At 26.6% G+C, this 25,126-nt stretch overlaps 1 protein-coding gene across 4 annotated transcripts in view; it reads right to left on the bottom strand.

Annotated features, from left to right (window-relative positions):
- Window positions 1-1,041: 1,041 nt before the first annotated feature.
- LOC107441524 (cell division cycle 7-related protein kinase) overlaps window positions 1,042-25,126 on the bottom strand; it is a 28,843-nt gene continuing 4,758 nt past the window's right edge. For 3 of the 4 annotated variants that reach the window (XM_043040856.2, XM_043040855.2, XM_043040858.2), the window contains 10 exons: window positions 24,680-24,728; window positions 22,403-22,483; window positions 20,963-21,098; window positions 19,946-20,039; window positions 16,623-16,765; window positions 12,839-13,031; window positions 10,095-10,219; window positions 9,924-10,006; window positions 7,848-7,997; window positions 1,042-5,587 (listed from right to left, as the gene is read on the bottom strand). In XM_043040856.2, the coding sequence (XP_042896790.1) occupies window positions 5,289-5,587; window positions 7,848-7,997; window positions 9,924-10,006; window positions 10,095-10,219; window positions 12,839-13,031; window positions 16,623-16,765; window positions 19,946-20,039; window positions 20,963-21,098; window positions 22,403-22,483; window positions 24,680-24,692 (1,317 nt within the window). In that variant the 5' untranslated portion in view covers window positions 24,693-24,728 and the 3' untranslated portion in view covers window positions 1,042-5,288. Of the gene's footprint in view, window positions 5,588-7,847; window positions 7,998-8,565; window positions 8,716-9,923; window positions 10,007-10,094; window positions 10,220-12,838; window positions 13,032-16,622; window positions 16,766-19,945; window positions 20,040-20,962; window positions 21,099-22,402; window positions 22,484-24,679; window positions 24,729-25,126 lie in introns of all 4 variants that reach the window. The other variant, XM_043040857.2, reaches the window with a different exon arrangement.

Below are 25,126 nucleotides of genomic sequence, written 5' to 3'. Positions count from 1 at the left end.
CCAGAAAATATTCAGGAAAGGGACCGATATCCGACATGCAGTGTCATGGTGTGGGTTGGCATCATGATCAATGGCCGCACGCGCCTACATGTGGTTGCGAATGGGACTATGACGGGCCAACGATACTTTGATGAAGTTCTACTTCCTCATGTTCGTCTTTTCCGTGGTGCTGTCGGTGATAAATTTGTTTNTGCTGTTAGGCATTTCTCCTTCCTACACGAGGCATAACAAAAACTTTTTCACCCAAGAACGCTCAAATTCAATTTCTGTATGAGAAACTTTCTGCAAAATCTCTTCTTTTTTACACATTGTAGGTGTCGCAACCGTCGCCTGCTTTGCATGAATGAGCTGAGAAGCTAATCATTTGCATACCCCAACATGCTTTATCTATTCTACAAATTTCACGTTCGTGGCGTAGCAATTGTACATGGCCAGTAGGGTACATTTACTGCACAACCTTCAGTTCGTGGCAGCACCTGCACATAATAATAAAAAACTTTTTTTTTCCGTAAAAATAAAAAAAGGAAATTTTGAATTGCTCATTTAAATTTTTTGCGATCCGAATCTAAATGAATATAGTTTTTAGATTACTTTTTTTGGTGGTGATAGTTACAAATTTCCTAACTTTTAAAAAATCCTATAAATTTTTAATACCATAAAGTTTTATTATTAGTAGTTTTAAGAATTTTGCATTAAAATGTTATTTGTATTGGAAATTCTGACTTATAATAAATGTATAGTTCAATATATTAGATAAGAATACGTGATAATTTTAATATTTAAAAAATGACAGTGAATTAATTAGGCATTGAACAGTTTCAGAAAACAATACAGTACGAATATTTGACTTTTATAATTTTTTTAAGATTATTTTAAATTGAAAAGAAAGCGTAAATCAAATTATTACATGAATAAATCAGAATAGCTTTTTAAATCTCTTTAACTAATAATTTTTTTTTTATAAGCTTGAGTAATCTCAAAATTCTGGCAAAAATAGAATAGAGAAATAAATATTACAAGATAAATAATAACAACGCAACATATTTAGCAAATATTTAATAAAATATTCCAGCAATACTTGTTACAAAACATCAAAATAAATAAACAGTTACTGGAAAATGTGAGCACTTTTTTTTATATCAATAGGACAAAACTCTAATCGCTGTAACACAGTTACAAAGAGAAGCTCTGTCATTACACATGTATGTCATAAAAATTCCACTTAAATGCACATAATCTAAATACCTTATATTCATAATATGTAACATACACACAATACATCTAAGAACTAGAGGCTTTCCACTTTGTCAAAAACTTCTGTAATTTTCTTAAATCAATTTATTTGCACAAATAAAATGGTTAAAATTATCTAAAAATAAAATAAAAATTATCTACTTTAATAATAAAATTTTCCTCAAATACTTAGAAACAGCAAATGATCTGAACAGTGGTCAAACAAGCTAAATATTTTAATCACCTGACTGTTCTTTAAAATAATTTAATTAGAAAATATTAAAATTAAAAAAATTGCACTTATTTGTGGCATAAAGAAATAAACTTTTTGTGTTAGATAAAAAAATTAAGATATGCTGAAACTGGTAAAAATTAGAAGTAAATAAAACATAAGTACTAGCAAAATTATAATGCAAGAATGCTGATACTGGTAAAAATTAGAAGCAAATAAAACATAAACTAGCAAAATTATAATGCAAATTTATAAAAAATAAATTACAGAAACAATAAATTTCTTTTCACTTTACAATAAAAATTAGAATAATAAAAATTTGTTTTAGAATGATCAAATCATTCAGAAATTTACACACAGTAATCTTAATTGAAATATTTACATTCTAACATTTTAATTTCAAAAAGAAAGTAAATTATGAAAGGCCATGAGGAAAAAGCTCTAAAAATTGTACAGATATGTATTTTAGTTTAATAAAAACAACATAAGCTGAAAAAAGTACAATCTTTAAAATTTAGAGTACAGAGAAATTTACAAATATAGAATTAAAAAATTGTCTTGATAAAAGTCAATCAGAAATACAGCTGAAAGATGAAGACGTAAAATACATTTAAACAGTTTATATTATATTTTATTTATTTAAATGAGCATTTATTATAAGGCCAGGATTTGTTATACAATATTGTTATTTGGAAGACAACACTTCGATGTGGGGTAAAATTATTAAGTATAACTACATTTTAAAAAAATGATAACACTGACATTCTTTGAAATGTGCCAATAACAGAATATTCAATACGAAGAGAAAATTTACAATTAAAGATAATATGCAGGTATTACAAGTACAGGTATAACAATGTAGGTATTTATGGTAGGGAAAATAGATTTTGTACAGATTTTTGAGAGCTCTATTTTTTGGAATTCTATAGTATTTTAAAATGAAAACTTTAGAAAATTACGATAAGACTTACCTACAGATTAATTAAAAAATAAAGAGATGGGTCAATTTTTATGCAATTCTCTCTTTCGAATGAAAAGTAACTAATGCACCTGGTTTATACCCTAGTACAAAAGTTATACAAAGAAAATTTTCTGCCTGACTATAGTCTATAAATTTTTACTACAGTTAAAATTTATCCATTGCTTTTAGCTCACACAAGTAATGTATATTTTACATTTTGTCTCCAACTGCATTCTATATCCAACAATTTAAGACAAACTTTTCAAACTTAAAAGATGCTGACTAGAGTCCTTTTATCACCTAACAAGTACTGAATATTTTACCAATGTCCAAAGATTCAAATAAACTTTACCTGAAGGCTGGCTTTGCTTTAAGTGAATTACCATATGTTTTTAAATATATACTCTTACATCATTATTTTTTAATTTTAGAGATTATATTATTTGCGTAAGCAAAAAAAATATGAGTCATTTATCTTGTCTTTAAAAATGATCATTTAAAGAAATTATACATAAATAAGCAATTTAATATGATTTAGCCAACTAATAAATACAGTTTTGTAGATCATTTTTATTAACACTCACTCAGCATAAGACAAGTTAAACAAATAATGCTTCTAATAGAATGCAAAAGAATACAAGAAAAAACAATTTCATTTCAAGACTTAATTATAAAGCTTATAAAGTTAGAATTTGTTTTTTTACTCAATAAAAAATATCATAACTATTTTGAATTATTTTTGGACAAAAAAAGACATACCAAACACATCTCATATTGGATTCATTATAGTACAGTTAACTTTCATAAACACGTAAAGTAGAGCATATTGACTAACTTCTTAAAAACATTTAATATTAAAATTTTATAATTTAAAAAAAAAATATACATTTAAATTTTAAAAAAATTAATAAAAGAGGAATTGTTGTGTTTATTATATTGAAAGTTCCACACAAAGAAAGCAGCATTTCTATCTGTGGGTACTTTCCTAAAAAGCAAATAAGTTTCATTAAGTTAATATATAAAAATATTGATCTATGTGAGAAAAACTATTGCAAAAAAGGCCAGGACATTAAGGTTAAATTCAAAAATAAAAAAAATAAAAATTGCTCATAAGTCATGTTTCTAAAAAAAAAATTCAGACATAGAAAAACAAACTTATACAATCCTATCAAGGTCCAATTCTTTTCTTTTTAAAAGATAAATAAGTACCAGAATAAATCAGTCACAAAAAAAAAGACTTTAAATTTAAAAAAAAATTTTTTTTTGTTGTCTTAGTGTCACATTATATTTATTTAATCAGTTGTTAAAATACTGTGAAAGAACTTAAAATGTCAAGTAATTTCAAACATATCAGCCCTGCTCTAAATAGTTTCGAAAGGGCACTTTTTTGGCTGCAATATAAACAATTACTGCCAATAAAAAACCGACTATTTGTAAATACTTTTGTTAATAGAGTCATATTTTTTAATCATGTGATACAATTTTTACTTACAGTAAATATTACAGCATGAACTAGAGTACGCATGTCAACATGTATTTGCATTACAAGCTTTCAAATCATATAAAACAATCAATCAATTTAAAACTAGAACCCATTTATTTTGTATAAATCAGAAACAACTGTACTGATTTATTATTATTTTAATCACATGAATTATTTTACATAATCAAAGTGGCCTTTTAGTCAAAATTCACAACAAACTAGTTAATTAAGAACACTACATTTAAAACACACAAAATAGAACAGTTCTGACTTTAAAAGACATTTGTACTTAATTAAAAGAATACAGACAATAACAGATTACCCGGTTGTGGTTATTAAACAAAACTAGATATTACCTGAGAATAAACTATAAAATATAAACAATTACTGTCAAAACATTATTAAAACATATATGCAAGGAATTTAACAATTTCTGTAGCAGGTACAATTACAAAACAAAGAAACTTTCCTAAAAACAATTATAAGGATTTTAATTTACAGGTTTCATACTAATGCATTTATAAGAATTAAAAACATTAAGACTTATAAAATTAATATAAATAAAAATAAATACCATGAAAAGATAGCACATTATGTTCCAAAATCAAATAACTGAACAACTTTTTTCACCATGTATGGAAATATTGTTCAGTTCCGCAATAAAAAAGATATAAATCACATTTTCATGAATTTGGAAATAAGATACCCTTTAATAAAATTTCTTAATTCTTTTAATACTTGAATTAAAAAATCTGTACTCCAATAAAACCATTAAACAAAAACATGGATTATTTTTTCTAAAGATGTTAATAGAAAAATTGCTACAGTTTAGGATAGCTAAGTCTTTTTCAGACAAAAAATTTAAAAAAAAAATATTACTTACATCCTATAGAGAATTATACAAACACAATTTTCCTACCTATTAAGAAACTAAGACGTATCTATACAGTATTTTGAAATATTTTTTGCATTATTTAATTAATTTTCTTCTGTTTCAAAACTATTATAATAGCTTGGAAAAAGTTTAAAAATAATTTGTTTTAATTTTTGGTAACTAAGTTCAATCAAACAAATATCAATTAAACAAAAAATAATTTAAAGACATTAATAAACATACGTTAGATGATTCTCTTTATGTAAACACGAAAAAAGAATTTTTTTGCCTGAAAAGAGCCCATTATAAAAAACATCATGCTAACCAATATTTTGCAGCAATAGACCCAGTATATTTAAATTTAATTCAGAAATTGGAAATACATTTTTTGAGCCTTTAAAAGAATTAACAGCAGTAAACAATATTCTACTGCTGTTATAAGGTCTGACAAGTAGCTTCTACAAATACATAAATACAACTAATTATTTATCATAACATTTTATGGTTAACTACTTGTTAGAAATGGGTGATCAAGTGCTTCAGTAGCAGTTATTCTGGTATGCGGATTTGGATCAAGTAATTTGTCCAATAAATCATAAGCACTTTCTGGGATTGTTTTACTAATGTTATGACACATTAAACAGTCAGTAATGGATTCATTAGGCTTTGGAGTATGCACAAAACAAGGTTGATCCCGTTGAATCATAAAGCATAATGACTGCAGGTAGCGATCTGGTCCCAATTGTTTACGAATATCCGAAATTGACTCTGTAGTTTCTGGCAAGTTCATAGTCAAAATTTTACCTGAAATTTTTAAATATTAAACATCAATTTGATAACTTAATTACTAGTATTCAAACTACTTAAAATACAGAAAATATTTATTAAATAATTTAATCATGAAAACTAAATCATTTACTTAAAAAATAATTTTGATGACCAAATAAAGCAAACTGAAGTTTAAAAACATTTTTAAACAATAAAAAATACATTCATAGCAGTAAAAATTTTTAAATATTGTAATTTGAAGTATTTCTTTACATACCATGTAAATTTTAATCAGAAATATATACATTTTTAAATATCCTTGCAGGATAACATGATACAGCAATTAAATTTGTGTTTTTAACTATCCATTTCGGAAGTTAAATATTACTAATTTAAAGTAACAAAAGAACTGCAGATCTTTCTGCAAGAACTCGGCAACGTTCTGCGACAATGTCACCGTGTCGCCACTGGTCTATTGAATTCTTCAAGATCAAAAGCATCATTAAGAACAAAATGTAGTTAAGAACTCTCCTAGCCACAAATTCAAACCAAAAAGAAATAAGCATGGGACATGGAATTATAAATTTTAAATTAGATGTAGAGATAAAGTAAAATTTATTCCACGAAATTTAAATGATAATGAACCTCAAATACTGAAACAAATATTTCTAAAATTTCAAATTCTATGCAATAAATATTCTACAAAAGCACTCTATATACAGAGGTGTAGCTAAGGTTTCATGCACCTAGGTGCAAACTCAGCATTTGCCTCTCATTACAATATGATCTCAGACTTAAGGAATCATTCTAAGTCCACTGCACTTGGCATCAGATCATAAACCTAACATTGAACGAGGTTTTGAAATTTTTAATTTTCTTATAATAATGTAAATCAATAACTTCATAAACTTCTATTTAATTTTTTCTTTCAAAATTTAACAGTGCATGATATTTACATACTTTCTAATACACATAGATGTTTTTTTATATCATGATTGTTTTTCACTAATTGATAAGCATTTCCAAGTGTATTTTTCATTCAATAATTCAGTGATTTGTTGAAAATAACTCCCAAATAATGTGTGCAAAGTAAACTACAATAATAATAGACACTCTGTTGAATTTTTAGGCAAATAGGATAAAAATTTTAATGAGCTGTGGGACCCATAATTAGCAAAATGAAAACGGGGGTATAATGCAAATTACAATATAATAATAATAGACATCATATTCAATTTTTAGGTAATCGGATAAAATTAAAATCAAGTTTTTAAAAATCACTTTTATTCTAACATGATAAAAAGGAGAAAACGGTTCAGTTTTCGACCACTAATGATAAACGTGGGGCAAATATTTTGAAAAATGCAAGGAGATTTTAGGTGAGGTTTTCGCAAAAGTAAAGTAATATATTGTTTGGTTGTGTAACCAAAATAAAATTCATATTTTTCAGTCAATTTAAAAAACAAGGTTCTTAAGAAACATTTTATTTTATTTTTATTATATTTTCTCCATTCTACTTTTGTATCTGTTAATGTCAGAAAATTGTTAAAATTTTGATTGGTCATGAATTCTGTTTGTTGCAGTCAGAAAACAATTGAAATTTGCACTATCACTCACTACAGAGTTCTGGTTTCAATTTGAGCTCTCTAGCTAGTTTGGAATTAGATTAAATTTCAATTATGCTCCCTCACTAACATACAAAAACAAATTAGGTAAAATGTGGTAAAAAGCAATGGACAATTAAACTACAAACGAAGTAAAGAACATGATTGTTAAGTGATGAAGAATTAATGTACTTTAACACAACTATGCTTTTGTAACTTAACAAAAATAGTTAATAATTAGAATATTTCGTTTTAAAAAACTAAGTAAATTAGTTATTGCAATAACAAAGTTCCCTTGTATTTTGAAAGTTTAAATAAAAAATAAATAAAAAAAAAATACTTCTCAGTTTTGAGTATTTTTATATATTTTTTAAATTATTCTACAGAGCTGGCAATCTAAATTGTAAACTGTCTGCTAAATTAAGAGTGGCAGTAAAGTAACAATTAGGTAAGTGGGCCAACATTTTTAATATTGCGACATCAATTAAAAACAGAAAAAAAAAATGCCTTTCGGATTCTATATACATCTCTTAAAACAAATGATAACATATTTTGCGACCACTTTTAATATTGAGGAAAAAAACTGCTGGTAAAATTCGTAAGTTTGCTTCAAAATAAAGTAAAATTTAAAACACATAGACTACAAGATAAAATGAAGAGAAAAAAAACACTTTTAGTTTCAAACTAATTACCTATAGAAGCAGCTGCTTCTTTTATTTCTTTTGTTCCAACTAAAAAGGTAATTTCAGCTAGTGCTGTAAGATCATCATCAGCTCGAAAAAAAGGATACTTTTTACTTAAAATGGATAGCATTATTACACCAGCAGACCACATGTCAATAGCTAAAATGTAAATAATTCGAATATTAACAAATTACTTTCAATAAAAATAAAATATGTGCTACAAATGTATATTGTATAACACAAAGTTAAGAAGTTCAGGTTACATATATTTATTTATTATAGCAAGTATTTTCAAAAATAGACATCTGACTATAAAAATTTCTTATTAACTTTTGATTATATTTTAAAAATTAAAAATTTGAGTAGTAAGAAAAGTTTATTTCAATTATTTTTTTTAAAATTCCAAGATAACAAAAACCAAAAAAAATTTTTTAATTTAAAAAAAAATCAGTAGTTTTAAAAAAGATAAGACTGATTACTTTAAGTGGCAGGGTATATATACATCAGGGGTCTGTCCAGACATTTTGTGAAAGGTCCGTTTTTGTAAAATTGTGAAAAAATTACTCGTAACTTGTTAATATATAATAAACGTTACGTCACTTTCTTTCAACCAGGGCCCGCTTTTGTGAATTTGTGCAAATAGGGTCCGTTATTGCAAAAAAACTTTTTCAAGGAGTTTTTAAATTGTAAAGACATACAAGATTANTTTCAGAGTTAAACTAATTACCTATAGAAGCAGCAGCTTCTTTAATTTCTTTTGTTCCAACTAAAAAGGTAATTTCAGCTAGTGCTGTAAGATCATCATCAGCTCGAAAAAAAGGATACTTTTTACTTAAAATGGATAGCATTATTACACCAGCAGACCACATATCAATAGCTAAAATGTAAACAATTCGAACATTAACAAATAACTTTCAATAAAAATAAAATAAGTGCTACACACAAACAATTTTTTGTCAAGAAAATTTATAATTCAAGTAATATCAAATTATTATTTGCAAAAGCTTCAATTAAAATATCAAACTCCAATTATTTTAAAGGATTATAATATTTACATTAGAAGTTTTCAAACAAAATAATTATAGTGTTTATGGGTTTTTAATAATTAATTTAAAACAATTAATTCAAATAGAAAAAAAAATAGTGACAGGTTTGAAAATTATATAAGTAACTGATGTAGGAAAAATAAATAATTGAAACAATACAGTTCCCCTAAAGAAATTAGATTTAATTCATTGTGTATCATATAAGCCCAACCACAAACATTGAATTATAAGAATAGCCATATTTACCTTAATAACAGGTGAAAAACAAACTGAAAACACTGATAATATTCAATTCGGTTCTAAGCATCAGATAAAATTAAAAACGCAAAGTTGGAATTATACTACATTATTTAATATATTATATTTTTAATATATATATTTAAAAAAACTTTTATGGTAGGTTATAATTATTGTCATAGCTGTAACATGGTAGGAAAAAAATAGTAAAGTAGATATTATGTAGAATAAAATAAGTAAAATAAATATTTAATGAAGTAAAATAAATATTTAATGCAAGTAAAATAAATATTTGATGCAAGTAAAATAAATATTTAATGCAAACTACTGCATAAAATAGTGAATTTTTGGGATTTGTATAACAAATGAAGAGAATTAAAATAAAAGTATATCATCTAAGATGTACAAAATTAAATCACTGCAAAATTTTCCAAATGTATATTGTATAACACAAAGTTAAGAAGTTTAGGTTACATATATTTATTTATTATAGCAAATATTTTCAAAAATAGATATCTGACTACAAAAATTTCTTATTAATTTTTTACTATACTTAAGAAATTAAAAATTTGAGTAGAATAAAAGGTTATTCCAATTATTATTTTTAAAATTCCATGATAACAAAACCCAAAAATTTTTGTTAATTGATTCCAAAATTTTTAAATAAAATAATAATTTCGAAGTAACAAGCTAATTTATTTTATTTCATTTTATATCTAATAACTACTATATTATTTATAATCTAATGACTACTGATTTTTATTAGAAAAGATTTCTTTATCAGGTTTGCAAAAAACACTACCTGTTGTTTGTTGGCTATGTTTCAGTAGAACTTCTGGTGCTCTGAAACCTGGAGTACCACCCCTCGGAGCTTCTTCTTGATCCCTTTAAAAAAGTTGAATTAGGAATTTAGAGACTGAGTTGAAATAATCGGTAAAGCGCAATGCAAAAATTATAATTAAACAAAATTTACCTTCCAAGACATATTTTGCAAACAGTTGGCCTCTTAAAACAGTTACATTCTTTAGTTTTACCCTTTCCATGCTTAGCAGTATCTTTTGCTTTACTTTGTGATCTCCATCCTCCCCTAGCTTGCTCCTGGATTTTAAATAAAACAGGCATGTTAGAACATTTGCTTTGTAAAATATTGTGTAGTTATGTTAGAGCAGCTAATTCATTAATAAATAAAAAACCATCACCCCTTTTAATAATTTTCAGACATGACTAAGCATCTAAAGGGAGATAATTTTCAATATTTTTAGATCAGGAAATAAAAAACGTTATAAAAAAAAAACTAAGAATTGGAAAGATAATTTTATCTTTAAAGATTTTTTTAAAAAGTTTTATTTTTGCTAATTTGAGATTAAAAGTAAAATAAAAAAGAATAATACAGTATTAAGAAGTTTAAGTAATTATACATTTATATATTAAAGAAAGTAATTTCAAGATTAAATATTTTTCTTAGAACATAATTGTGGTGAAAAGAATTTTTCTCACAAATTATTACCACAGAGAGAGAAGAAAAAAAAAATTTAATTCACTGATCATTTTCCAATAACAAAGTTCTAATATTTTTCTACTGTTTAGAGACTTGACATTCTTATGGTTATCAGTATTGGCAAAAACCAATTAGAAATAATTGAACAATTTTGCAAAAGATCGTTTTTCAATTCATGCTATTGTGAGATGTTAGTTCAAGCTTGTTCTCCTAAAACAAGGTATAAGCCAACTGACATTCCCTCTTTTTCTCGCTTCAATGATCTTATCGAGACTTTCAAAAGCTCCTCCACTAATAAATAGTATGCTACTAGTATCCACTTGTATAATTTTCGGTCTTGGAAAAAGCTCTTTAGGTTCAATATCAAATTCCTTTTTAATATTATTCCTTTTTCATGGAAATAAATTCCTGCATTTGTAAAAAAGGAAGGGGAAACAGGAAGCCATAAACTCACATACATGTATTTATGAATGTTGCCCACAAAAATCTAATGGATTAATTTGGCACAGATTATTATGCTTAAAAAGAAAAGCATTAAAAAAAATACTAAGAAAAGTATACAGTAATAATGCATATAAATGAATATTATGAGCAATATTAGGCTTAAAGGAGGGGGGAAGTGAGTTTTTTTTTTCCTGTCGAACTATTGGCAAGAAAATTACAGGCTTTCTTTTATTGCTATAACAGTTACTATAATGAATGAAACATAAGAAAATACACAGAAAAGCAATCATATGATTGTGGCTATTTAATCGGTCTTGAATATATTGTCACTGTACTCTGGAAGAAATACAAATTATTATACATATATGACAAGATATAAAAATTAATATTACTTTAATAATAGTTTGAAGTTTTGATGTTCCAGCTGATGCAGCTGTTTCATTTACTTTCTTCTCTGAATCTTCAGCTAACTTTTTAATATTTTTATTTAGTCTACCACTGGAGTCTGACAAAGGCTGGCGATTGGAATACCTAGCATGTAGCTCACTGCATTTTTGAGATAGCCCAAAATCAACAAGAGTGTAGCTAAAAACGAAAATAATAAAAATAACTGGATGAGGAACTAATCATCCCTTAATATATATATATAATTTTAATGTAGTTTTCATGCGTATTTAATTGCAGCAATTTTTTTTAAAATTACAAATAACATATTCAATAAAAATAACAAATCAAAATTTTATATCTTTTAAAACACTTTAAAGATAAGTAATGATATTTTGGGCAACGGTAAAGTGCTCTAACAGTTTGAACTTTAAACAACTACTACTGCATGTTTAGAAATAGGGGAAATAATTAAAAANCTCTTAGTTCAGATTAAAAATAAACTGCAAATATTTGGAAATAATATATGTAACCACACAGCGTAGATGCCATAAGGAAAAGCTGACAGACACAGGTCGAGTCAGCCAGCCATTAGAAAAGACGTGTCATTTCTATTATGAATATATTATTACAGTTTGATTAGTGTTCCTTTTTATTTACGAATTAACATTTATTATATTTCACTGGCACTAAATTTAAAATATATTTTGCAGAAATAAATTATAATAAAAAAAAAATTATCCAAAATTTTTTTTGTTTTGCTGACCATTTGGCGCCCCTTTGTGAGTAGCGCCCGGGGCATGATGCCCCCCTCGCTACGCCACTGTCGAGACCTTCAAAAGCTACTCCACAAATAAATAGTATGTTACTAGTATCCACTTGTATAATTTTTAGTCTTGGAAAAAACTCTTTAGGTTCAACATCAAATTCCTTTTTTATATTATTCTTTGTCATGGAAATAAATTCCTGCAATTGTAAAAAAGAAAGGTGAAACAGGAAGCCGTAAACTTACATATATGTATTTATGAATATTGCCCACAGAAATCTAATGGATTAATTTAGCACATATCATTATGCTTGAGAAGAAAAGTATTAAAAAAATACTAAGAAAAGTATACAGTAACATTCATGCATATAAATTAATGTTATGAGAAATATTAGGCTCAAAGGGGAAAAAAGTGCGTTTTTTTTCCTGCCGAACTATTAGCTAGAAAATTATAGGTTTTCATTGATTGATATAACAGTTACTATAACGAATGAAACCTAAGAAAATACACAGAAAAGCAATCATGACTGTGGCTATTTAATCGGACTTGAATATATTGTCACTGTACTCTGGAAGGTATACAAATATTTATACATATATGACAAGATATAAAAATTAATATTACTTTAATAATAGTTTGAAGTTTTGATGTTCCCGCTGATGCAGCTGTTTCATTTACTTTCTTCTCTGAATCTTCAGCTAACTTTTTAATATTTTTATTTAGTCTACCACTGGAGTCTGACAAAGGCTGGCGATTGGAATACCTAGCATGTAGCTCACTGCATTTTTGAGATAGCCCAAAATCAACAAGAGTGTAGCTAAAAACGAAAATAATAAAAATAACTGGATGAGGAACTAATCATCCCTTAATATATATATATAATTTTAATGTAGTTTTCATGCGTATTTAATTGCAGCAATTTTTTTTAAAATTACAAATAACATATTCAATAAAAATAACAAATCAAAATTTTATATCTTTTAAAACACTTTAAAGATAAGTAATGATATTTTGGGCAACGGTAAAGTGCTCTAACAGTTTGAACTTTAAACAACTACTACTGCATGTTTAGAAATAGGGGAAATAATTAAAAAATTTCCTTTTTCCACTAAGAAAGGAGGGGTAAGACATACAATTACACTTAATCAATAGAGGATTAAACAGTAGGGGAGAGGGGGGTACATTTCAACATGGGGCACCTTTCAACAACTAGAATTTCTGCCTTCTAACATTGCTTAATGATTCACCAATATGCCAGACAATAAGCTTTAACTATATATAACTGTTGACATTTAGTTTTAAGCACTTTCTTTTTACGACTGTTGTGTTACTCTGTGGAACATGTTTTAACATTCCAAAAGTAAAAAGGCAGTTTTGATTTTAAAACTGTTTATCTACTAGTAATCTTTTAATAAGGTAAGTGATATTTATTCATCTGCTAGTTTATTTAATTCAGTTTCTAACTGTATTATTTATTAGTAAAAAGTCTTTTTCTAAAGTGGTTGATAATACTTTAACCAAAATGTCTGTACCAGGGGCAGATTTCAACAGAGCTTAAGGGGCACATTTCAACAGTGTTGAAAGGTGCCACAGGCTTATTACTTTTTTGTTAAGTAATCTTGCAGAAGTCATTAGTCTGCAAAAAGCCCATTAATTACGGTTGTTACATTTAAAATACTTAACTTTTTCTGCAAGGCATTATTCTAAATTTTTTGAAAAACATGTGAATGTGTTCAAGGAAGCAGGTTTGCTCAATTTCAATTATATGAAATTTTTTTAAAAGCTTAAAACCAAGATTCAGTTTGTTGCTATGTTGTTGAAAATCGAATTTATTTACAAAGAATTCATTAAAAGTGTCAATAAAATAATTATTTTAAAATTTTATAAAAATATTCACGAAAATTTAATTTAGAATAAAAAGAATTTAATTTTAAGAAAATTGAAAAGTTTACGGTGTAACATTAAAATTCTCAATCCTTACCTTCTTACAATTTATAAAAATGTTGCGAACATATAAAAAAAAAGCACACTAAGCCGGAAGTTAGTGAAGAAAACATTGAAAAAGCAATGGAAGCTGTCAGAAATGGTGCATGTTTAAAAGCAGCAGCAGACTTATTTGGAATAGACTTTTTAGCTTTATTTTATAAATTAAAAAAAAGAAAGTCAAATAATTGTTTGGTTGGTGAAACCAAACAATGTACAAATAACACAAAATGCTACAGTTCTAAATACTTAAGCCAACAAGTTTTTGATGTCCAGCAAAAAACCCTGCTTTGTGAATACATAATTACATGTTCAGTTCTCAATTATAGTCTAACTTACAGACAAGTTAGAAAACTTTCCTATGATAACGCAAAGTGTTTGAACTCCAAAATTCCAAGTAGCTGGGACAAAAATAAAACGTCTGGATTTGACTAGGTTAAAGGTTTTACGAAGCGTCACCCACAGCTTACTTTAAGTAAACTGGAAAACACCAGCTTTGCAAGAGCTATAGCTTTTAATAAAGAAAATGTTCAGGAATTTTTCAACAATTATGAGAGAGCTCTTAATTCTTGTCATTTTACAGTGGATCAAAATATAACTTGGATGAAACTGGAGTTTTAACAGTTGTTCCAGCTCCAAATGTTGCTGCCAAGCTAGGAGCTCGTCTGGTGGGCAGGTAGTTTCTGGAGAGCGAGGAATCATGATAATCAATGCTTTATTTTTCAGAAAAAGAGGATATTAGTAGTATGGAAAGAAATGACATTAAAATGAAACTGCCTCAACCAAGTTTAAGCTGCGTAACAGCTCGAGCTGTACTTTTCATGACATTCTCCGTAAACTTTGATTTTATTAAAGACAAAATAATGTAGAAAAAACCTAAATCAATCCAATATGTTCATTCATTATTATTATTTTATGAATAAAGTTAATTTTCCAAAATGCATGATCTTATTATGTTCTCTTCAATTGTTGAAATGTGCCCCACCACCCGTTGAAAACTGCCCCCCAGGAGGGGTAGATTTCAACAAAATAAATGGTTCACTAAATATGTAAAATTAGGTATTTTATCTTTGGTTTAGACCTTTGGAAAAAATTGAGAGGTTACCTCAAATATCAATTTAGTAAATAAAAATTAGAACTTAGATTTTGAAAGCAATAAAACTTCGAAAATAATTCTTAAGCAAAAACTGTTGAAAGNGCTTAAACAGTATGTACCTTGATTAGATGGTCTATTAAAAATAAAAATTCAGCAATGGTAGATAGGTAACTACTTCAAAGCTCTGTAATTATGATAAGAAATTTTTATTTTCTTTTTTATAATATAGAAATCTCTTGCTACATACTATTTACAAAAGCTTTTCAATTGCAATTATCCTTAATCAGATAATTGCAGTAAAACAAAATATAATATAATCAGATTATATTTTGTCAGGCTATTGAAACCAAATATTCATTTTGGGAGAGAAAAAAAATAGCTGGCTGATGGAATATTTTAATGCTTGTATAGCCTCTGTTCTTTTCTTAAACAGCCAAGACAATCATTTTTAAAGAAACTTTCTTCTATTAAAAGATAAATAAACTTACTAACTAATTAAAAGAAAAAAAATTAAGACTAAATTAACAAATAATCATACATAAAATAGCAAATTAAGTACTTGCTTTCAATTAGGCAATTTCTGCATGTTTAATATATTTTTATGGCTAGTAGAAATAAAAAGAAAGAAACCAAAAACAATTTTGCTAAATTTTGATATAAAAATTCTAATACTGAAGCATATCTGTTACGCCTTGCAATAATCGACAAATACTGATCTTCATTGGCTGTTCTGGTTCTTAGCCGACCTAGGCAAGGCCTCATCTCGACAGATCTGAATTACTGAGATCGATTCCATAAATTGGACAAGACTCTAGGCGTTAAATCGAATTCTTAACAAATCTGTATAAGACTAGCTTGCTTCAAGTCTCCCCACAATTTGCCACCTCAATCTATCACTTAAATGTTGATTACTCAGTTTTAGTGTTTGAAATAAAATCAAAAGAATCTGTTAAGATTACTGCAAAAAAATACCAAGAAATTCAGCAGGATGTATGAGGGAACGAAATACAGATTTTACTATGCTAGTTTATAAAGTATATTCCTCAAGTAGCTTTGCCCCCACAAACATATGCTCATGAATTTGACAGACAAGATTTTGTTTTGAAGCAATAGTTTTACTTTTTACTTAGTTGTTTTAAGAAAATTCAACAAAATATGCAAATTCTCTTAATTTTGAACACCAGTGTATTAGCCATCCTTAAATGAAAAGGCAATATAATCAAAATTAGAATAATTCAAAATAATTAGAATAATAATTTAACATATAAAACAGATACTAATTAAAACTGTTATTATGGTCAGTAACAAGATGGAAAAAAATAATTTTACCTCTGTTGAGATTGATTGTACAAAAAATTATTTGGTTTGATGTCTCGGTGAATAATTCCATGGGAATGTATTTGTTCCAAAGCAATTAAAAGATTTTTCATATAACTTTTTATATCATCAAGAATCATCAATCGAACATAATCCTAAAAGCAATGCACTTATTTATTATATACAATAACATGGGAATGTATTTGTTCCAAAGCAATTAAAAGATTTTTTATATAACTTTTTATATCATCAAGAATCATCAATTGAACATAATCATTAAAAGTAATGCACTTATTTATTATATATAATATCAACATTAAATTGCCAATTTAGTTTAGCAATTATGTATATATAAGAAGAAAAATAAATAAATAAAAAAAATGGAATACAAGGGACAATTTCCCTTATTTATTATTTTCAAAAAAATTGATTTCTTTTCAAAAAAGGATTTAAAGAAATAGAACTACTTCCATTACCAAAATCGTTTATGAAAATGTTATTCCAGTAAAAAAAAAAAAAAAATCAACTATATTTCCTTACTTAATTTCAATTTTACCTTACTAAATTTAATTCACTTAATTCAAGCTTATATATTATTTTGATGTTTTACAATTTTAACCAAACTAACAAAAATTGTGAATCAATATATGTTGAATACTATACAGACCTACATAATACTAACACATAGCACAACTAAAATACCTATATAACTATCGACATAATACAGAAAAATTTTATGTTGATGTTGTGCATTGAGATATTTAGGAAAATTTTTAAAGTTTATAATTAAAATTTATAATTATTTTTATGATAATTATCTGTGTGACAGACATGTGATTGCTGGAAGAAATTATCTGAAATTTTATTACCACAATTGGTAGTTTTTTTTTAGTACTTTTTTTTTGTACATTAGAGAAGAAAAAAAATTATTTTTATTTAATAATTTTTTCTCTCGTCAACTCAGTAAAGAATTAAAAAAATATATTAGAAAAAATTACGCGTTCTTCCTTTTCCATTCTTAGCGAATAATCGGAGCATTAAAAAATAATTTTTAAAAATTTAACACCGTCGAATCCACACTAATAATATTTTTAAAAAAAGGAAAAGGGTTAATTAGATTTACATTTTGAGATTCACGTATTGTAATAAATATCATGTTAAATAAAAATTGATATTTTATAAAATATGCTAAAATTAGAAGTGATATCTGCTGAATTATTGATTGTAAAAACAATAAGAGTTATCTCATCAAATAGTGAGTGAATACTAAGGTATGCGATTTGAATTTCCCATATAATAATATCAGAATTTTTAAAAATAAATCATATGAAAATCAACCGCCAAATGAGTATGAGAAAAATTTTTTACTCAAATGTGTGATTCAAATTTCTTGTTTCTTAATAATAATGCTTGAAAATATCAGAATTTCAAAAAGAAAAGCATTGAGATACCCAGCAATAACTGATAGAAGTCAAAAAGTGACGATTAAATGAGCCGCAATATATGCACACCAATAAATTTTGCACACCAAAAATTTTGTGCCGCAATATGTGCACACCAATAAAAAAAAAATTCCAACTGTTAAAAGCTCATATTATATATATACATTATTTATAAAGTACCTTTAAAAGCTTTCAAGAATTGAAAATTAAAAATAAGCAATTATAAGTACTTTTTAAAAAAGCCATGCGCCCTATAAATACTAAGCATAGTTAAATCAACAGGCAGAAATAAATAAATTCACGCACGGAACCAATTCAAACTTCAAGCAATCGAAAACAAAACCTAGACACAAATATGAATTAAAAGTATGAGAAATTCCATAAATTATACGAGACAGAGTGTTATCAAAGACATCGTGAGGAAAGAAAATCTAGAGAAAACAGGAGAACATTTTGCTTCCTCCTTTCTCCTTCATAGTCCCTTTTGCTTTACTGACCAGAAGATTCACAAAAATCCTTTTTGGCTACAGATCAAGATTTCTTTACTTTTTTATATTTGATAATATTAAAAATTACATTAAAATTACTAATATATAGAAAGAGCGGAAGGTGAGAATTAGAAATTCCCAAAACTTTGACTTCATTTCAGTAAACAAAATTCTTCATTTCATTAGTAAATTTTAAAGAAGATTAAAAAAAAAGCAGAAAAAGATAGATCAGCTTTGTGGATAAGAACAAACTGAATTCTTTATTTGTATGTGGCGATTTGCATGACTTATTACATTAAATCTTTGAGCTTTATTTATTCTTGATGAGGAGCATGGGAAAGGAATATACATCTGCTTTCACTTGTTTTAAGATTGTTTGTCACAATAATTTTCTCTAACAAAAGTACGCTATTGCTTTAATTCAGTACAAATTGATTGAATGTAGGGTTTAGTGGCACAAGGTTCAAATGAGGACATGCTGCGCCAAACAGTACGGTAAAATAGTTTATAACTCTAAGTGCATTCAAATTTAATTGTAATACATTTATAATTGATAAAACAGTACTAGCAGGTGAATAAGACAAGATTAACGATTTAAATAAAATCAGATAAAAAGTATGAATAAAATCAGATAAAAAGTATTAATAAAATCAGATATAAAGTATGAGTTCAGTATAATACGTAGTAAGTAAAGTGGACGAAGGTGATAAGATATTTACAAAAGTGTATAAAACAGTAGACGTGTTAAAATTTTTATATGCAGTTAAAATTACCAACGACACGTAAAAATGCTGAAATCATGTCCAAGTTAAAACACAGTAAAATTTTGTGAGACAAGTAAAATGGTAAAAAGTGAATAAATCATGAATAAAATAAAACTTATATACAATTTAAAATGCCAATAGCACGTAAAAATGCAAAAATGTTACGATGATGAGAGTCACCCAACAAATCTCCCATAGATAAAATAGAACTACCAAAAAAAGTAAGACGATGTCAGTTAAAACACGGGCAAATGATTAAAATATGGTGAATCGAAAGTAAAACATCACAAGTGATGCATTGAGGAGGTTGTTCACCAAACAACAGATGTAGATGGGTCAGTCTGGTATGTCCGATTCGCAGCCGGGTAAGTTTAACATCTGCATTACGTAGTCGTAGAGCAGGAAAGGGTTCCAAATTTGATTTAGTAGCGTGCAATTTATTATTCACTTGGTTATCCCACTGTTGCTGCCATAAAGATTTATATACCTTTTAATATGTATTTTTATATCTGAGATCAGTACAAATTGAAGTAAATATCCTGTTCTAGCACAATATGGCACAATTATTACGCTTTGCTGATATTTTCTCAGGGGTGAAATCCCCATAACAAGAGCTTTAAATTTTCAGAAAAAGTACTCACCGAAAATCTTTGATGAGGATAATATGGCATAACAATCACCACATGTCCATTATTCATAAAGCATGATACTATACCAACAACATTGTTGGTACCCCTATAAAAAAGATAAAAAGTATGTACCAATGGTTAGCTTTGTATATTTAATATTTGCATAAATTTCTTACCAGTTAACATGCATTTATTAAACAAATAAAAATTTTATTACAGCTAATGATAAATGACAACCAATTTTTAAATCACATAAAAATTCAAAATTTCCTTAAAAATGGATATTAATAGTTAAAAAAACCACAAAAATATTTTAAAAATTCAATGAGGCAAAATAATATTTTACCATAATCATAACAATTATCACAACAATTAGCATGATAACATGGATCTCAAAGTATTTTAGCGAAAGAAAAGGAGAAAATAAGAAAATTTGCAGTTAAGAGTACATATAGGTTTTAAAAAAAAGAATTATGAGGATCAATTATAACTAAAACCATTTCATTTCCTGTATCACAATAAATGATTAAGTTAGATTTTGTTAAGGAAATTACAAAAAAAATCAATAAAACAAAATTTGTTAAGATGTAGGATCTTACTAATAAGTTAGAAATTTAACAATACGTTTTTAACAGGGAAATTTCATTTTAAAAAATACCAAATCTTGTAAATGAAAATCTTTAATTTCACATCAAAAGAATTAATGATCCTAAAAATGAAAAACAATTGTTTGTCTAATCTAATTGATAAGATCAATTGATTAAGTCTAATTGAAACTAATAATGACTTAGCAACTTAGTTATCCTGTGAAAAATAAGTCGATCAAAAGTAAAATGTTTTTTTAAATGCATGAAGGTTTTATTGACAAGAGAGTGGTTGATAGTCTTATAGAACAAATTATTAGAACACTTAAATAGTATACTTAAAATAATAAGTTACACCAAGCTCAAAAATCATGAATAAATAATTTCAATTAAAAATTATACACTTAAATAAGGCATAAAGTTAACATTAATTCTAAATTTTTACCCAACATCCTTTAAACACTGCAATTCTGTTGCAATACGAGAAGGTTTACTTGTTGGCACCAAGTACTTTAAGGCATACTCGAACTTTTGATCACCTGTATTCTTGACAAATGCTCTATATACTTTGCTAAAAGTACCTAAGTAAAGATATACATAAAAAAATATTTTAACGGCAAAAACGCACCAAAAATCTCAGAGCTAAAAAAAAACTGAATAAGAATACAAACATTTGTTTAGTAATAAGTCCATCAAATGTTTAAAGAGTTATTCCGTCAATTGATAAAATTATGTAAACTGATCACATTAATGAAGGATAAACTCTGTTTAACTAACCACCACTAATGTATAGCATAAAGTAGAGTCAATTTTCTCAGACATTTGTATTTCATAAAAGTTGAATTTTTTTTCCTGGACATTTTGAAATTGCTAAAGTATTTCTTAACTTGATAGTTTCTATAGATGACAGTTGAATACAGATCAGAATTGAATACTGATCGAGTTTAAAAGGGGGGGAGAACAAAATTTTATCTGTTAACATTCCCCTCCCCCTCCCTAGCCAATTGCTAAGGCAAAAGTCACTGAGAACACTGGTAAGACACAAAAATTGGCAAATAAAATAAGATTTTCTTTTTTTTAATTATTTTAACAAAAAATTTGTTAAGAGTTTAATGGTTTAAAACTAGCCAAAATGCTAAGTACGTAATATCGGGAAAAAATTCTTATTTATACTTAGAACTAATTGCATAAAGGAAAAAATATTTCGTACCATTTAAAGATTTACTCATTCAGACACAATTTCAGTCCAAAAAATTAATTTTTAAATTATCATTTATTTTTATTATTTAATTAATGTTTCTGAAAGCATATTACACTGTGCAAATCATTTTGAATAAAAAATAATACAGTATATAATAAATGCAAAATTAACTAAACAATTATTTTCACTTCTACAATATCTAAGTTGAAAAAATAGAACATCAAAACAAAAACAATAAATTGCTTTTCAAGTTTTAATTGCAAAAAGTTATTAGTTTTCACTTCATTAAATATAAATAAAAGAAAAACAAATATACTAATTGAAAATATACATCTAAAATAATATGGGGTTCAAACTAATTATACATTATAAACTATATACTATGAATTTTAGTTCCTATATTATGGTCCTTTTTTTTTAATAAATCTATTTTCCCTATATGACATCCAGAGATAGAGGCTCATTTTCTGCATTGAGATTGTTGTTATAATACAATTCGATATGCTGATGTTTGTCTTTTTATTATTGAATGATATTACATCTATTGAATGTTAAATTCTGTTTAATATCATTATAGAGTTTCTTATTTCCACAGAAAACTATTGACTATGACAAAAAATAGTTACCAGTTCACATCCCTGCATACAAAATAAAATATAATTGAATATGTGTTTAAATATTTACCTTCTCCAACTTTTTCTTGTACTTCAAACATTGCCCCAACTTGTGGCACGAATTGCAACATTTTCTGAATTTCCTCATCATCTTTAAGTTAAAAGAGACAAATTTACAAAAAGATGTTTATTACATCTATATGTTAAAAAAAAAACAAGATGAATAACAGAAAATTTTACAGAAAAAGTATAAAAATGAAATCTTTTGGAATATGATAATGGGATATATATGGAATATGATATATGGAATATAAAATAATGATACAAAACTTATAAGTTAAAAAATTATGATGGAAGTTTTAAAATTATATTTATAACTGGATTGAATACAATTTTATATGAGTATGATGAGCGCATAAAAGTCAAACTACTCTCAAATATCATCTCACATAGTTAACACTTGCCGGACTAATAGCCTATTAATCAGCTTTATCAACAGGCTATTAGTCATTATTAAATAAATATAATTTAGAATTAATATTATGTAAATAAACGAATTTATTAAATCTAATTATCTGATGAAATCCATCAGGTGGTAATTATTCAACCAGGAAAAAAAAAAAAAACTCTGTGTAACAGTCTAAACTAAAATAGATATGGAGTCAGGCAGAATCAGTGGCTGATCAGAGAAGCATATGCTTTTAAATCGCACACGTTGTTGAGATGTTAATAGAACACTCATTTAATCTGAAATAAAAATATTATGAATGAAAGCACTCGTAACAGAAGCACAATTAGTTTCTGCTAAATCTGTTTCTAAAATGAAAATGAGTCCAATATACGAAGTCTTTGTAAGTATTCTTGAATTTTCATTAAAAAATAAGTGGGATAAATTTACAAAAATGATATAAACATTAGGAGTACACAATTAAAAAATATTATATTATTACACTAGTTGAGTTTATGTTATTGATTGTTACATATAAATTATAGTTAAGTTTAAAAACTACATTGAACTCTATTTAAAAGCATCATAGAACAAAATAAGATATGCTCTGCTAATTTCAATCAAAGAACCTGACGCTTTTGTTACTGTTTATTACTTAACGCTACATTGGATATGGAGAAAAATACATTATGGCTCAGAATCATATGGTTTATTTTCTGTTAGAAGAAGATTTCAATATATATGCAGAGAAATCTATCGAGAGCGGCCACTCTCCGTTCTGCAGTAAAATGGTCGTTGATAGAAATTGGTTAAGCTTTTGCTTCTCCCTCAAATAGAAATGGTTTTGTTTTTAATGGCTACCGGGGCCGGTACCCCCTGAAGACGTCGGCTTCGGTGGTCATATTTTTATTTTTTTTATTTTATTTCATTTGTTTTGTATTGATACTTTTTTCTGAAATTTCTGCTGCTTCTTAGCACGTTTTTTTCAAAGAAGTTTTATCTTTTTGATCTTAATTATTTGTGTTTTCTTTCAGTATTAACTTTAGTCAGTGTCATTTACTTGGTGCGGAAACGTTACTTCTGTCAGTGTCATGAAAAGTCAGATCAAAGAATAAAATTTTATGTCTATAAAAATTATCCCAACTATAATTATATGCAAAAACAAATTTACCAATTACGAATAATAAAGCTATTTTAAATAAATAAATAATGTTTTTTGTTTAAGTTTGCATTTAATTTTGTATCATAAAAATTTGTTAGCTTTAAAAGAGGAAAACAGGTTTGATTTCTGAGTTGCTCGTTTTTTCTAAAATAACTTTTTTTTTTTCTAATTTAACTTTCAACTTTAAAAGTAAATCATTAAAAGCATTCTCATTAATGCATTCTGACTGTACATGAGGTTGTATCATCAAAAAGAGTTCTCGAAATAAGAGCCTCACACAAATACTTTGAATGAATACATTTTAAGCTACTTATTTGCTTTGTTAAATGTTTTGTTTTGATATTTTCTCATGTTTCCTTGTTTGACCCATCCTGCATTTGCTACAGATGTTTGCCCAGTCGCTATGAGTAGGTTTTAATGGTCTCTCCAAAAGGTTTTCTTCAACTCAAAGTTTATGGAAAAAATACCGCGACTCACAAAAGTGGTCATGAATAGAGGTGGTCTTTCCGTTTCTAAAGTGAAAACTAGTTTAATGTATTTTCAGAATCTGAAAATTACAACATTAACTAATGACAGTCAATAATAATTTTTTAAATAAAAGATGAAACAAAGAAAAACAAAAAGAGAGAGAGAACTTATCAAATACATACATTGGAATCACAGATGAAATATAAATATTTGATTCTCAATTAAAATACTGAATTAGAATCAAGAATTTAAGAAAATTAAATTATTACCTGGATTAGACATGGAAAATTAATCAGATGATTCTATTCAATCAGAGTTCTGTAAAAATAATACTGAATTAAATTACTAAGACCATATAAATTGTTATATATGAAAAAAAGCAAACTAAAAAAATTTCTTATCAATTATTTCTAAGGCAACATTTTATTATATTAAAGCTCATTGGAAGAACAAGTATTGACATTTTTTCCCTTCAAATTTTAGAATAAGAATATATTATAGTAACCAGATAATAAATTACTAATCTGAGAGTTTTGAGCAGGAAAACATGTTCTGCAAACAGTTTTCTGAAGTTTATACACAGTGAAGCTGATCACACCAAATTTACAAAAATGTTACCTAGTACTTATTACTAAATGCTTTAATAGCAAACCTTAATATATAGAAAAATAAATATTCTTAATCATAAAATAAGAAAATATAGCAGGTAGCAGGAT

Source organism: Parasteatoda tepidariorum, chromosome 8 (assembly GCF_043381705.1).
Source record: "Parasteatoda tepidariorum isolate YZ-2023 chromosome 8, CAS_Ptep_4.0, whole genome shotgun sequence".
In the NCBI taxonomy this organism is placed as follows: Eukaryota; Metazoa; Arthropoda; class Arachnida; order Araneae; family Theridiidae; genus Parasteatoda; species Parasteatoda tepidariorum.
This window is presented reverse-complemented; position numbering and strand designations above follow the sequence as displayed.